The sequence below is a fragment of the Berghia stephanieae genome, chromosome 9, assembly GCF_034508935.2.
Source record: "Berghia stephanieae isolate SIO BIC M18660-M18661 chromosome 9, UCSD_Bste_1.3, whole genome shotgun sequence".
Taxonomy (NCBI): Eukaryota; Metazoa; Mollusca; class Gastropoda; order Nudibranchia; family Aeolidiidae; genus Berghia; species Berghia stephanieae.
The window spans coordinates 36,335,988-36,348,652 of record NC_088368.1 but is presented as its reverse complement, the minus strand read 5'-3'; the positions used below and the strand labels follow the sequence as shown (position 1 = coordinate 36,348,652).

At 38.0% G+C, this 12,665-nt stretch overlaps 1 protein-coding gene across 4 annotated transcripts in view; it reads left to right on the top strand.

Annotated features, from left to right (window-relative positions):
* The first annotated feature begins 615 nt into the window (after positions 1–615).
* LOC144980146 (blastula protease 10-like) overlaps positions 616–12,665 on the top strand; it is a 34,004-nt gene continuing 21,954 nt past the window's right edge. The window contains exons 1-5 of one of the 4 annotated variants that reach the window (XM_078927706.1): positions 616–758; positions 5,116–5,187; positions 7,005–7,086; positions 9,850–9,949; positions 12,232–12,335. In XM_078927706.1, the coding sequence (XP_078783832.1) occupies positions 5,161–5,187; positions 7,005–7,086; positions 9,850–9,949; positions 12,232–12,335 (313 nt within the window). In that variant the 5' untranslated portion in view covers positions 616–758; positions 5,116–5,160. The other 3 variants (XM_078927703.1, XM_078927705.1, XM_078927704.1) reach the window with 3 other exon arrangements.

Sequence of the window (12,665 nt, the reverse complement as noted above, 5' to 3'; positions counted from 1 at the left end):
ATGTATAAACACACAGTTGAGAATATATGGCGAACATACACCCAAAAAAATTGGACCATCGTTGACGACAATCCGTTTGAAATCTATTAATTGCAACTGTTATGATTCCCAGCTAACTCGGTCTATTACGTGATTATGCCAAAGAGTTTAATGTCAGTGTCTCGACAAAAACAGATATAATGAAAATTGGGTAAATTTAAATATTTATTCCTTTGAGTGAATTCAAAATAGTAAATCGTCTCTATACACATCATCTTGAAACCAACTCCTAAGAGTTGAAAAAATAAGAACATTTAAAATCATCCTTTTGTCTCTTTACGTTTAGCAATATTTAATAGGTCCCTGTAATGTTTTTTTTTTCCATTATAAGAGGTATTGTCATACCATGGCATATTATTGTTGTACTGTCGACTAACAAAACGTTTTTTTTTCAGTTGATCTCAAATTATATTTAACATTTTAAATAGCCATGAAATCAGATTATACCTTGTCGACAATTCTTCAATAAGAGACTTTTACGACGTTTTTGATTTCTTAATGGTTTTTTTTCTGTTTTGTTTTGTTTTTCATTGGAGGGTCCCATGAACCCTAAAATATTTGAAGTTTTACTCTTTTTATTTTTGACCAAAATAAAGATAAAAGCGTTTTGTTGACCTTCCTTAATAGCATAACATTATAATGAGTTACACATTATTTTTTTGTCGAAGACGAAGTCAAACAGCTTTCTATTTGGCTAAACTCAAAGGCATTATTAACAAGTGAGTACCGTGTAAAATTCTCCTCTACAATACAATGGCAATGTGCATAATAGAATTATAGGAGTAACATGTTTTCTTTTTTTAACAATTTTTGCGGGAGAAAAACAAAACTGTTTGACTCAGTCTTGAAGAAACCCACACGTAAGTAGAGTGTCAAATCTCTACCCCAATGCCACGAGACTGTGTCAAATCTCTACCCCAATGCCACGAGACTGTGTCAAATCTCTACCCCAATGCCACGAGACTGTGTCAAATCTCTACCCCAATGCCACGAGACTGTGTCAAATCTCTACCCCAATGCCACGAGACTGTGCATTTTGTTGTAGGAGTCTATGTGGTCTTGTCGTATGACACTCGCTTTCGGATCGGAAGGTCCTGGGTTCGAGTCCTTGGAAAAGGCTTTTTATTCACATTGTCTCACCGTACTCAGGTGTAAAATGAGTACCTGGCCGTTTACAGCGTTGTCTATGTCCGAAAAAGATTGTAACATCGCCTAACAGGCGTTATGTTCCGTCCTAAATGTTGCTGTTTGCCAGGGACTCCTCGTTAAGCGCTCTGAGCAGATTTAGTGGATATTTCGCTATATAAAAGCTCTTTTTTAGGAGTTACACATCTTTTAGTGCGAGGAAGAAAAAAACAGCTTTTTATTTGAGTTGTCTTGAGGACAACAACACGTAAGTACCAGGTAAAATCTCTTCCACAATGCCATGAGTATCTACATATTGATATAATATACTTATAGTGAGTTGCACATCTTTTCGGCATAAGCGAAGGACATTAAAATAACTGTTGATTTGAATACTCTTGAGAAAACCTACACACAAGTAAAATCTCTTCCACAAGGCCATGAGAATGTGCATAATGATATATATATATATATATATATATATATATATATATATATATATATATATATATATATATATATATATATATATAAGAGTTGCACATTTCGGCAGAGGCGAAGCACATTAAAACAACTTTTGATTTGACTACTCTTGAGACAACCTACATCTTTTCCACAATATCACGAGAAATGTACATCCACAGGGGCTTCATAAAAATAGTAGGATTATAAATTGAAATATCTTGTCAATGAATTAACACATTTGAGCAAACAATGTAACAACTGATAAGAAATTATCTGACGTTTTGTTCAGATAAGCATTCAAGTCTATTCCAGTTACTGTTTTCATGAATAGACCCAACCTGTGAAAGTCACGCTTGTTCACTCTGATCGCATTGCATTGTTTCAAAATACTATTGAAAAATGTCCAAAAGCACTATAAAATTAACACTAAAAATACATTTAGAAGGAGGCTAGTCTATTGATATGTGTTACATATGTGTTACATTGTGTGTTAATATGCCGCTAAGTTATGAAGTTTTGTAATCCAAAAGTCAGTTTTTAAGTCAGAATGATCTGGACTGGCCGTCCTTAATGAATGAATGAATGAATGAATATGGCTGCACAGTCTCTATGGACGCTTGCCGTAAATGTGTGTGTATGTTATTTCGAGTGTGTTAGTCTGTTTCTAGTATCCAGTTGGTAATTTGTTTCCATAAATCTCAGTCTAGTGCAATTGTTCCATCTTGTGTGTTACGGTGCTGAGGCAATTGTGTTGTTGAAATCAGTTCTTCGGTTATTGTTTCTAAATACATTTGATAGTTTTTGAGATATTGACTCAATATTGTTGGAAGTGAAATTGATGTACGCCCTCTATATGTGGCTCATTGTTTGAAGTAATCATCCATCGAGGTTTCTGCTGGAACATTTTCACGTGTTCGAACAGTTCCCATCTCGGTTTCATTCTTCGCGCACTGACTGGTTGTATTCGGTATCTGTATATATATCCTCATTACTGATTTTGTCCCTGATAGCCCTTGTAAAAATCATACAATAAAAGAAACAAAAACAAAAAACGCTACAGTTCAAGAATTTTTTTGTCCATGTATCCGGTTTTACTAAAAATAGATTTTGATGCGCAATGATATCATTACCACATTGATAGTTCTTCAATTCGGGAAACGGTCATAAAGGAAGACATTTTGGTAAGAATTAATCATATAATAAGGAAGCGAAGTGGCCGAGTGGTTAAGGCATTGCATTGTGACCCGGAAGGTCCCAGATTTTCCTACAGAGAGGATCTAAAAATATCTCTATCGTCTATCTGAAATTTAGTCACGGTTGAAGAAGGGTTTTGAGCCCGAAACGTTCCGTGTTTGGTATTTTGTTCTTTTTGGAAGCTGTTATATTCATCATTGTTGTAATAGTGTTGCAATGTACAATGTTTAGCGTTGGTTTGAGCGTGTTCCAATCATGCCATGAATGAATATCAGAATACTTGGATGAACGAGCTTTTATATAGCTCAATATCCACTAAACGCGATCAAAGTGCGTTACAAAGGGTCCCTGACCAACAGCAACACGTAACATGTAGAACAAGACATGACGCCTTTTAGGCGATCTTACAATTTTTCTTTCCGACAAAAACAACGCTGTTACCGGCCAGGTACTCATTTTACACGAGTGAATAAACTGTTGGATACTTAATGAACACCTAAGAAAATCTGAAGTGAGGCTTTGTGATCCTGTGGTATGTCTCTCGCCATCGCATCGGAAAGTCCAAGGTTAGAGATCCGCTCTGAGTGGCGCATAGTTGAGTCCTTGGAAAAGACTCTTTACTCATATTCTCTCATCGTATACGGGTGAAAAATGAGTACCTGGCCGTAGACAGCCTTGACTCTGTCGGAAAAAAAGATATAATAATATCGTATAACAGGCGTCATGCCTTGTCCTTTAATATGTTAAGCGTTGTTGTTGGATAGGGACACCCCGTGTATAACACTTTAAATACGTTTAGTGGATATTGCTCTATTTAAAAATTGAGCTTCATATAGAGCAATATCCACTAAATGTGCTCAAAGCGCTTTACAAGGGTTCCCTGGTCAACAGCAACATTTAACAAGTTGGACGGGACATGACGCCTGCTAGGCGATATTACAATTTCTCGGACAAAGACAATGCTGTTAACGGCCACGTTCTCATTTTACACCTGAGTACGGTGAGAGAATGTGAGTAAAGAGCCTTTTCCAAGGACTCAACTATGCGCCGAGCGCGAGGCTCGAACCCAGGACCTTCCGGTCCGAAAGCGAATTTCATACCACTAGACCACATAGCCGCACAATTTAGATGCTCAAGCTTAGTTTCAACACACTCATGGTATTGTCCTACGATGAAAACAAGTCACGTATTTTCTTATTTCAGTCACTAAATAAATAACAAAATATTGATATTATCTCTCCATGATGAAACTTAGACTAAGCAAATTATTGAATATCACATTATCAATCTACAGGCCAGAAAAAAAAAACAATCCTTAACACGTTTTATTTAACCTGTTAACTCTGGAAAAAAAACATGTTTTTAAAAATTTGGTCAGTTAACGCGTCCTTCAAATATCGATCGATTTAAATGTCCTTCATCTTGACAAAAGTCTCAAAACCTGGGACTTCGCGAAGTCTTCAAGGTACTCCCAGAATTTTTGCTAAGATGACGGTTAGTTAAATCTGTTGATTTTTGAAGGACGAGTTTTCTGACCAAATTTTTAAATACGTGTTTTATTTCCGGAGTACGGCAGTCAACGGGTTAAAGAAGCTTTCACCGGGTGGGAAAATTCACATAGTATTTTCTCTTTGTGTTTTAGTTGGGGTGGGGGTGGTGTGGGGGAGGTGGGGGCAGATAAGCTAACATAACAATGTCGATATGAACACAGCACATTTGACTTAATACATTGTCGATATGAATATAGCAACATTGACTAAATACGATGTCGATATGAATATAGCAACAGTGACTTAATACAATGTCGATATGAACATTGCAACATTGACCTAAATGCGACTCTACACCTCAAATCGGGATGAGATTGTGGTGGTTGAGATGCTATAGATTGATTTAATAGTCAAAAAAAAATTGAATTATTAGTTACTTTAATGTATCTCATTGATACTATGAGTTTAGGCAAATTACTCAAAACACCAGCCAGCCGGATATAGCGTAACTACACACAAAACTGTATGTAACCTTGAGCTTTATAGTCTTTATAGTCTATAGTTGAAGTTGACGTCACTCACCTGTTTGTTATGTTATTGTTTTGTTGTTTGTTTTTTTTGTTATCGTTTTTTGTTTTTGTTTGTTTTGGTTTTTTTGGTTGTATTTTTTGGGAGGTTTGTTTTCTTTGTATTGTTTTGTTTTAGTGGGGTTTATTTTGAGGGGGGGGTTGTTTTGTTTATCCGTTTTGTCTTCATTTTTTTTTTAGAGTACATGTATTGGATCTTAATCAAACTATCACAGATAACACAGCGTCGCAAAGGGAGATAAGTGAAGAGACAATACAAGATGACGTCAAGGTGGATAATTATTCTAGTAAGTCTCGTCTTTAACTGTTGCCTTATTTTGCTTCTAAAGAAAAAAAAATTAATTAAAGTCCTGGGTTCGAGCCTTGCTCAGCGCACAGTTGAGTCGATGGAATTTGCTCTTTACTCATATTCTCTCACAGTACTCAAGTGTAAAATGAGTACCTGGCCCATTAACAGCGTTGTCTCTGTCCTAAAAAATTGTAATATCGCCTAACAGGCATCGTGTCCTACATGTTAAGTTTTGCTCTTGGTCAGGGACCCCTTGTAAAGCGCTTTGAGCATGATTATTGGATATGCGCTATATTAAAGCTCATTTAGACAGGTTAGGTCTGGGAGATATTAAGTACTCTGCGTTAGGCTGTATCTATGATTGTGTTCCTACCATGTGTTTGTGGCTCCATACAAGAGGAAATACGCTTCAACAGTCATGTCGTCACTTCCCTCGTAATGACGCATGGTAACTTAGTAACTGGCTCTAAACTATCGGAACAATGGCGGACGCCCTTATGAAATATTTCGCCGACGAGCATCAAAGTGTATCCAGAGGAGAAAAACGTCATAAATATGATCATGTTTTGACTTTTATGCATTCTGATCACAAGACATATGAAAAGTTCTGGCCAGCATGAAGAATAAAAAGTACCGATTGTCTTTGTTTAGAACCACGATGGCCGCCGTTGCTTGGCGACGTGACATCAGACTATTGAATTCAATCGCTAACGCAATGAAACGGACGCCAAAAAGGGTCACTGTTCTTGAATTGAAGTGCTACGTAAATATCTTGATTATACTTCCATCATTCATCTATTTATATTTCAGCTGATCACTGATTTATGACACTCACGTTCGGATTGGAATATCCTGGGTTCGAGCCTCACTCGATGATATGATGATATATTCCGCATAGTTGAGTCCTTGGAAAAGGCTCTTTACTCTTTACTCGGGTGCAAAATAAGTAACCAGCGTTTTCTTTGTCGGAAACAAATTGCAATATCGCCTAACAGGCGCCATGTCTCATTACTTGTTGCTATTGGTCAGGGACCCTTTGTAAAGCGCTTTGGGCACTTTTAGTGGATAGTGTGCCATAATTTATTTTTTTTATTTGGGGGGGGGGGGATTTGTTTTTTTTTATTTGTTTTGTTTTGTTTTTGTTTTTGTTGTTTGTTGGTTTTTTGTTATTTTTTGTTTTGTTGGTTTTTTAGGGGGGGGGGGGGGGGTGTTATTGTTTTTGAAATGAAGTGCTGTTTGATTATACTTTCGTCATAAATCTATTTATTTATATATTTCAGCCGGTTGCTATATAATATATTATATGTGTGTGTTCTTACCGGGAATTTGTGGCTCCACAGACGACGGAATCGATTACGCAATAGAAACAGACGCCAAAAAATATTACTGCCCTTGAAATGATAAGATGAGATTATACTTTTATAATTTATTCATTTATTTATTTATATATTTCATCCGATGGCTATATCTATGTTTGTGTCCTTACCGGGATTTTGTGGCTCCATAGGCGACGGATTCGATTACGCAGCAAAACAGACGCCAAAAACGATTACTTCCCTTGGAATGATAATTTTGATTATACATTTATCATTTATGCACTTATTTATTTATTTCAGCCGATTGCTATATGTATATGTAGGTGTTCTTATCGGGCATTTGTGACCCCATAAACAAAGGAATCGCTGACGCAACTAAACAGACGCCAAAAATAAAAAAAGATTACTGCCCTTCAAATGATAAGATGAGATTGTACTTTTATCATTTATTCATTCATTTATTTATTTATTTATATATTTATTTATTTATTTATTTCAGCCGATGGTTGTATCTATGTTTGTGTTCCGGCCGGGTGTTTATGGCTCCATAGACGAGGAAATTGCTGACGCCGCTGACAACAGTAAGTACAATAGATAGTATGCGCTTGGCTTAGAAGCTCATAACATTGCCATCCGGAAGTATAACGGACCAACACACAAAACTGTGTGTATCCATGAACGTTTATAGTCAGGTTAATACAGTTCAGTGAGCATTACTCATAAACGCGGATGGCAAAAAAACAATAACAAAGACCTGAGTGACGTCATTTTAGAACTATCTATACAGTAGATGACTCAGATATGACCTGACGACTCCTGCGTCAAACTTTTATTACCTACTTGAAGAGCTCGACAACTCGACCAGCAGGCACTCTATCTACATAGGCTGGATTCTATGCCCATTGACGAAGTTGTGACTCTAGCCAGGAACAAACGTGCTTGGTCGACAACTAGACCAACAGGCACTCTATCTACATGGGCTGGATTCTATGCCATTGACGAAGTTGTGACTCTAGCCAGGAACAAACGTGCTTGGTCGACAACTAGACCAACAGGCACTCTATCTACATGGGCTGGATTCTATGCCCATTGACGAAGTTGTGACTCTAGCCAGGAACAGACGTGCTTGGTCGACAACTAGACCAACAGGCACTCTATCTACATGGGCTGGATTCTATGCCCATTGACGAAGTTGTGACTCTAGCCAGGAACAAACGTGCTTGGTCGACAACTAGACCAACAGGCACTCTATCTACATGGGCTGGATTCTATGCCCATTGACGAAGTTGTGACTCTAGCCAGGAACAAACGTGCTTGGTCGACAACTAGACCAACAGGCACTCTATCTACATGGGCTGGATTCTATGCCCATTGACGAAGTTGTGACTCTAGCCAGGAACAAACGTGCTTGGTCGACAACTAGACCAACAGGCACTCTATCTACATGGGCTGGATTCTATGCCCATTGACGAAGTTGTGACTCTAGCCAGGAACAGACGTGCTTGGTCGACAACTAGACCAACAGGCACTCTATCTACATGGGCTGGATTCTATGCCCATTGACGAAGTTGTGACTCTAGCCAGGAACAAACGTGCTTGCTCGACAACTCGACCAGCAGGCACTCTATCTACATAGGCTGGATTCTATGCCCATTGACGAAGTTGTGACTCTAGCCAGGAACAAACGTGCTTGGTCCCAATATGTGAATTCCCTGTGACCGTGACACTTTTATGTTGATGTAGCACATAGCACGTTATAGGTGCCGTACTAATAATGTACAATGCAACTCATACATACATGCCAACTCGAAACGATTTGACAACTCTTTGTGTGGCTATGTGGTCTTGTGGTATCACACTCGCTTTCGGATCGGAAGGTCCTGGGTTTGAATCTCGCTCGGCGCATAGTTGAATCCTTGGAAAAGACTCTTTACTCACATTCTTTCACCGTACTCGTGCAAATGAGTTCTTGCCGTCAACAACGATGGTCTCTGTCGGACAAAATGTAATATCGCCTAACAGGCGTCATGTCTCGTTCTTCATGTTACGTGTTGCTTTAATACCATTTTGAGACGGTGGGTGACATTTTGATGTGAAACTATCAGCAAGTGTGACCGATCGCCTCTAAATTGAAGAGAATATGTTTGTTAAGAGAACTCCACTGGTTCCCCGTTGAGAAACGTATGGAATATAAGATCTGTAATATCGTTTTTGAATCACTGCATCTGATTGTCCTGGATACATCACTGATTGGCTTAAATTCTACGTCCCAGCCAGAAATCTGGGATCAAAGTCTCTAAATCACATTCTTGTGAAACTAAAAATGGCACGCAAAATTGGTGAGCATGTGTTTGAATATTCCCTTATCTGGAACTCCCTTCCAAGATATATCAGAGACAGTGCTGATGCAGAATTCTTTGAAAAAAACATCTTAAGAGATTTTTTAAAAATATTTAAAATGTAAAATTATATTGCTTTGTTTCATACTTCATTTTTGAGTTGTATGTTTAAATGAAAGTTGTTATCTTACTGTGAGCTTGTTGAGATACGAGGTAACGCGCTATATAAAAACCATATAATATTATTATTATCATTATTATTATTATTATTATTATTATTATTATTATTATTATTATTATTTATTATTATTGTTATTATTATTATTATTATTTATTATTATTATTATTATATTATTATTATTATTATTATTATTATTATTATTATTATTATTATATTATTATTATTATTATTATTATTATTATTATTAGTATTATATTATTATTATTAATATTATGTCGAGATGGATCGGACCAGGAAAAGTATACATATTCAGAATTGAAAATTATAAGAAATACGAACTTGAAGAAATAACTCAAAGAAACACAACAGAACTCTTACATTGAAATGTCAACGAAAGTTTACATTGTCAGGTTGCCTAATTCAGTTGTGCGGCTATGTGGTCTAGTGATATGACACTCGCTCTCGGATCGGAATGTCCTGGGTTTGAATCTCGCTCGGCGCATGGGTCCTTGGAAAAGGCCCTTTACTCACATAATCTCACCGTACTCAGGTGTAAAATAAGTAGCTGGCCGTTGACAGCGTCGTCTCTATCCGACAACAAGCGTATTGTTCTAAATGTTAAATGTTCTTGGCCAGGGACCCCTTGTGAAGCGCTTTGAGCACGTTTAGTGGATATTGCGCTATATATAAGCTCATTTTAAAGCTCATTTCTAATGTCAAGAACTAAGTCAATGAAACACAACAGAACTCTTTCATTGAAATCCCAACGAAAGTTTGCATCTTCAAGTTGTCAAATCCTTTGGTATCTTGGTTGTTTTTGACAGAATCAGAACTAGAATATTTCTACGACGAAAGCACCAATATGATGATGATGGAATACGACATACAACTATCCTTCGATGAGTACAACGCTTTACAAGCAGAGTGAGTTGTTACTTTTGTCCAGTATTGTACCCTAGGGGGAAAAAGTAGTCCTCCAGAGCCAATCGTGTTGATGGAGCCGAAGTTTATCATGGTTTTTATAGTGTGAAATTGACCATAACAAATGCTTGCTACCTTTGGATAGGACGCTAGCCTATCGAAAAGTACTTTTCGCTAGATTTACCCAACCCAGCTACCAATCACTGCTGGGTGAACGGTGGTAGAGAGACAGAAAAAAAACATTGACTGCACCCGGGATCGATCTCGGTCCCTTTGCGTATGAAGCGATTGCTACGGTCTGACAATGAGTTTACAAAGGCTATCGTCTGCTATGAGTTTACAAAAGCTATTGACTGGTCATGAGTTTACAAAGGCTACATTCCGACCATGAGTTTACAGAGTCTACGGTTTGGCCATGAGTGTACAAAGGCTACGGTCTGGCCATGAGTTTACAAAGGCTACGGTCAGGCCATGCTTTTACAAAGGCTACGGTCTGGCCATGAGTTTACAAAGGCTACGGTCTGGCCATGAGTTTACAAAGGCTACTGCCTGGCCATGAGTTTACAAAGGGCACGGTCTGTCTATGAGTTTACAAAGCTACCGTCTGGCCATGAGTTTACAAAGACCACATCTGGCCACGAGTTTACAGAGGTTAAGGTCAGTGAAGGACAATGGCGCTGAAATAAACCTAAATGTGACGCGATCGCCGTAAAACCCTTTAAAATATGAAACAAACATAGCTGATCGATTCACAATAATAAATATAACAGCTTCAATATAGAACAAAATAACAAACACGGAACGTTTTGGCCGCAAAACCCTTCTTCAACCAATTACAAAAATCAATTAAAACGTAAATACATTAAAAAACAAATAAAAAACAAGACCGACAACAGAGAAATATTCGGCATTTACTTTATGTATAAAAATCTTGGACTGCAAACAAAAAGGAACATTGTGCTGCCATGTGGTCTTGTGGTATGATACTCGATTTCGGATCGGAAGGTCCTGGTTTCGAGCCTCGCTCGGAGCTTGGTTGAGTCCTTGGAGAAGGCTATTTTACTCACATTCTCCCACCGTACTCAGGTGTAAAATGAGTACCTGGCAGTCAACAGCGTCGTCCCTGTCGGAATAAAAAAAACAACAATTGTAATATCGCCTAACAAGCGTCATGTCTCGTCCTTCATGTTAAGTGTTGCTGTTGGTCAGAAACCCCTTGTAAAGCTTTGAGCACGTTTAGTGGATATTGCGCTATATAAAAGCTCAACTTAAGATTTGTAACTAGTACTACAATTTCTACTAGCTAGCTCACCCCGAGGGGTTCAGATAGCTCAGTTGATAGAGCACTCGTTTCACACGCAAAGTGACCGAAAATCGATCCCGGTGCAGTCGAGATTTTTTTCTGACCCTCCTGTCCACCCATCAGTGATTGGGTAGCTGGGTCTGTTAGATCTGGCAGAAAATACTTTGCGATAGACTTGTGTCCTATCCAAAGGGTGGCTAGCAATTGAAATTGTCCGTTTCACGCTACAGAAACCGGGATAAACTCAAGTTCCATGGGCCGAATGGCTCTGAAGGACTACTGTAGGCTTTAGTCTTAGCCAACGTGTACATAAAAACAGGTCTGACACCCGAACCCACTTATGGGCCTAGTTTAACATTGTTGTAATGGACAATACTTTGCGTCATTTTTGAGATTTCCATTACGCATGGGGAATCGGGTTATAAGACCTGCAGATAAGTGCACGTCATGCTTAGCTCATCCCGACATAGGGGGCAACGTTGCTCGGTGATACGGTCTGCGCTGTGTGGTCTTGAGCAAGTCACTTAGCCATAGCTTAATTTGCGGCGCTGCACTGCGGGTGGCGCCTGGGTTATTCCAGTCCTCCCTTGGAATAGACCCTAGAGACAAAATTCCCCTATGGGATGAATAAAGGGAATTATAAAATTTTACTTATCAACTCTCTCTTTACCATACATTTTCAAGATTTTCCCCAAAACTCCACACCCAACTAACACAAAATAGATTTTTATCACTCAAACACAATAGCAGTAAAGTTCTTGCGATACATAATCTCTTGAGCAAAACATAGTCTACATAGTCTGTTCATTTTCCTTAAATGTTATGATTTACAAAACAAATTTGAGTGAGTAAAATGTTGGTTGTATCGCAACGAATGTGACGATTTTCCTATAGTTGGTAAGGAGAGGGTTAATGCCGGCATGAGACGATGGGTCATCATTTAATATACTAAATCTATTTCATTTCATTTTCACTGAAATAGAGATGATGACAGTGAACCCGGACAAAGAAAGAAAAGAGCCGCTGGTCTAAAGGGGATATTTTGGCCAAACAAAGTTGTAAACTATGAGTATGCTTATAGCTTTAGTAAGTATTCTTTGTATTGAGTGAAGGCGTTTGCTATCTGATTGAGACCCCTGATCGATGACTGAATAATAGTGACATGAGTCCATTTTGTATCATATCATATTATATTAGGTCATGTCATAGGATCATATCATATCATATCATATCATATCATATCATATCATATCATATCATATCATATCACATCACATCATATCATATCATATCATATCATATCATATCATATCATATCTATCATATCATATCATATCATCAAAATATCATATTCATATCACCTCATATTCCATATCATATCAAATCACATCATATCAAATCAAGCCTCCAAACAGG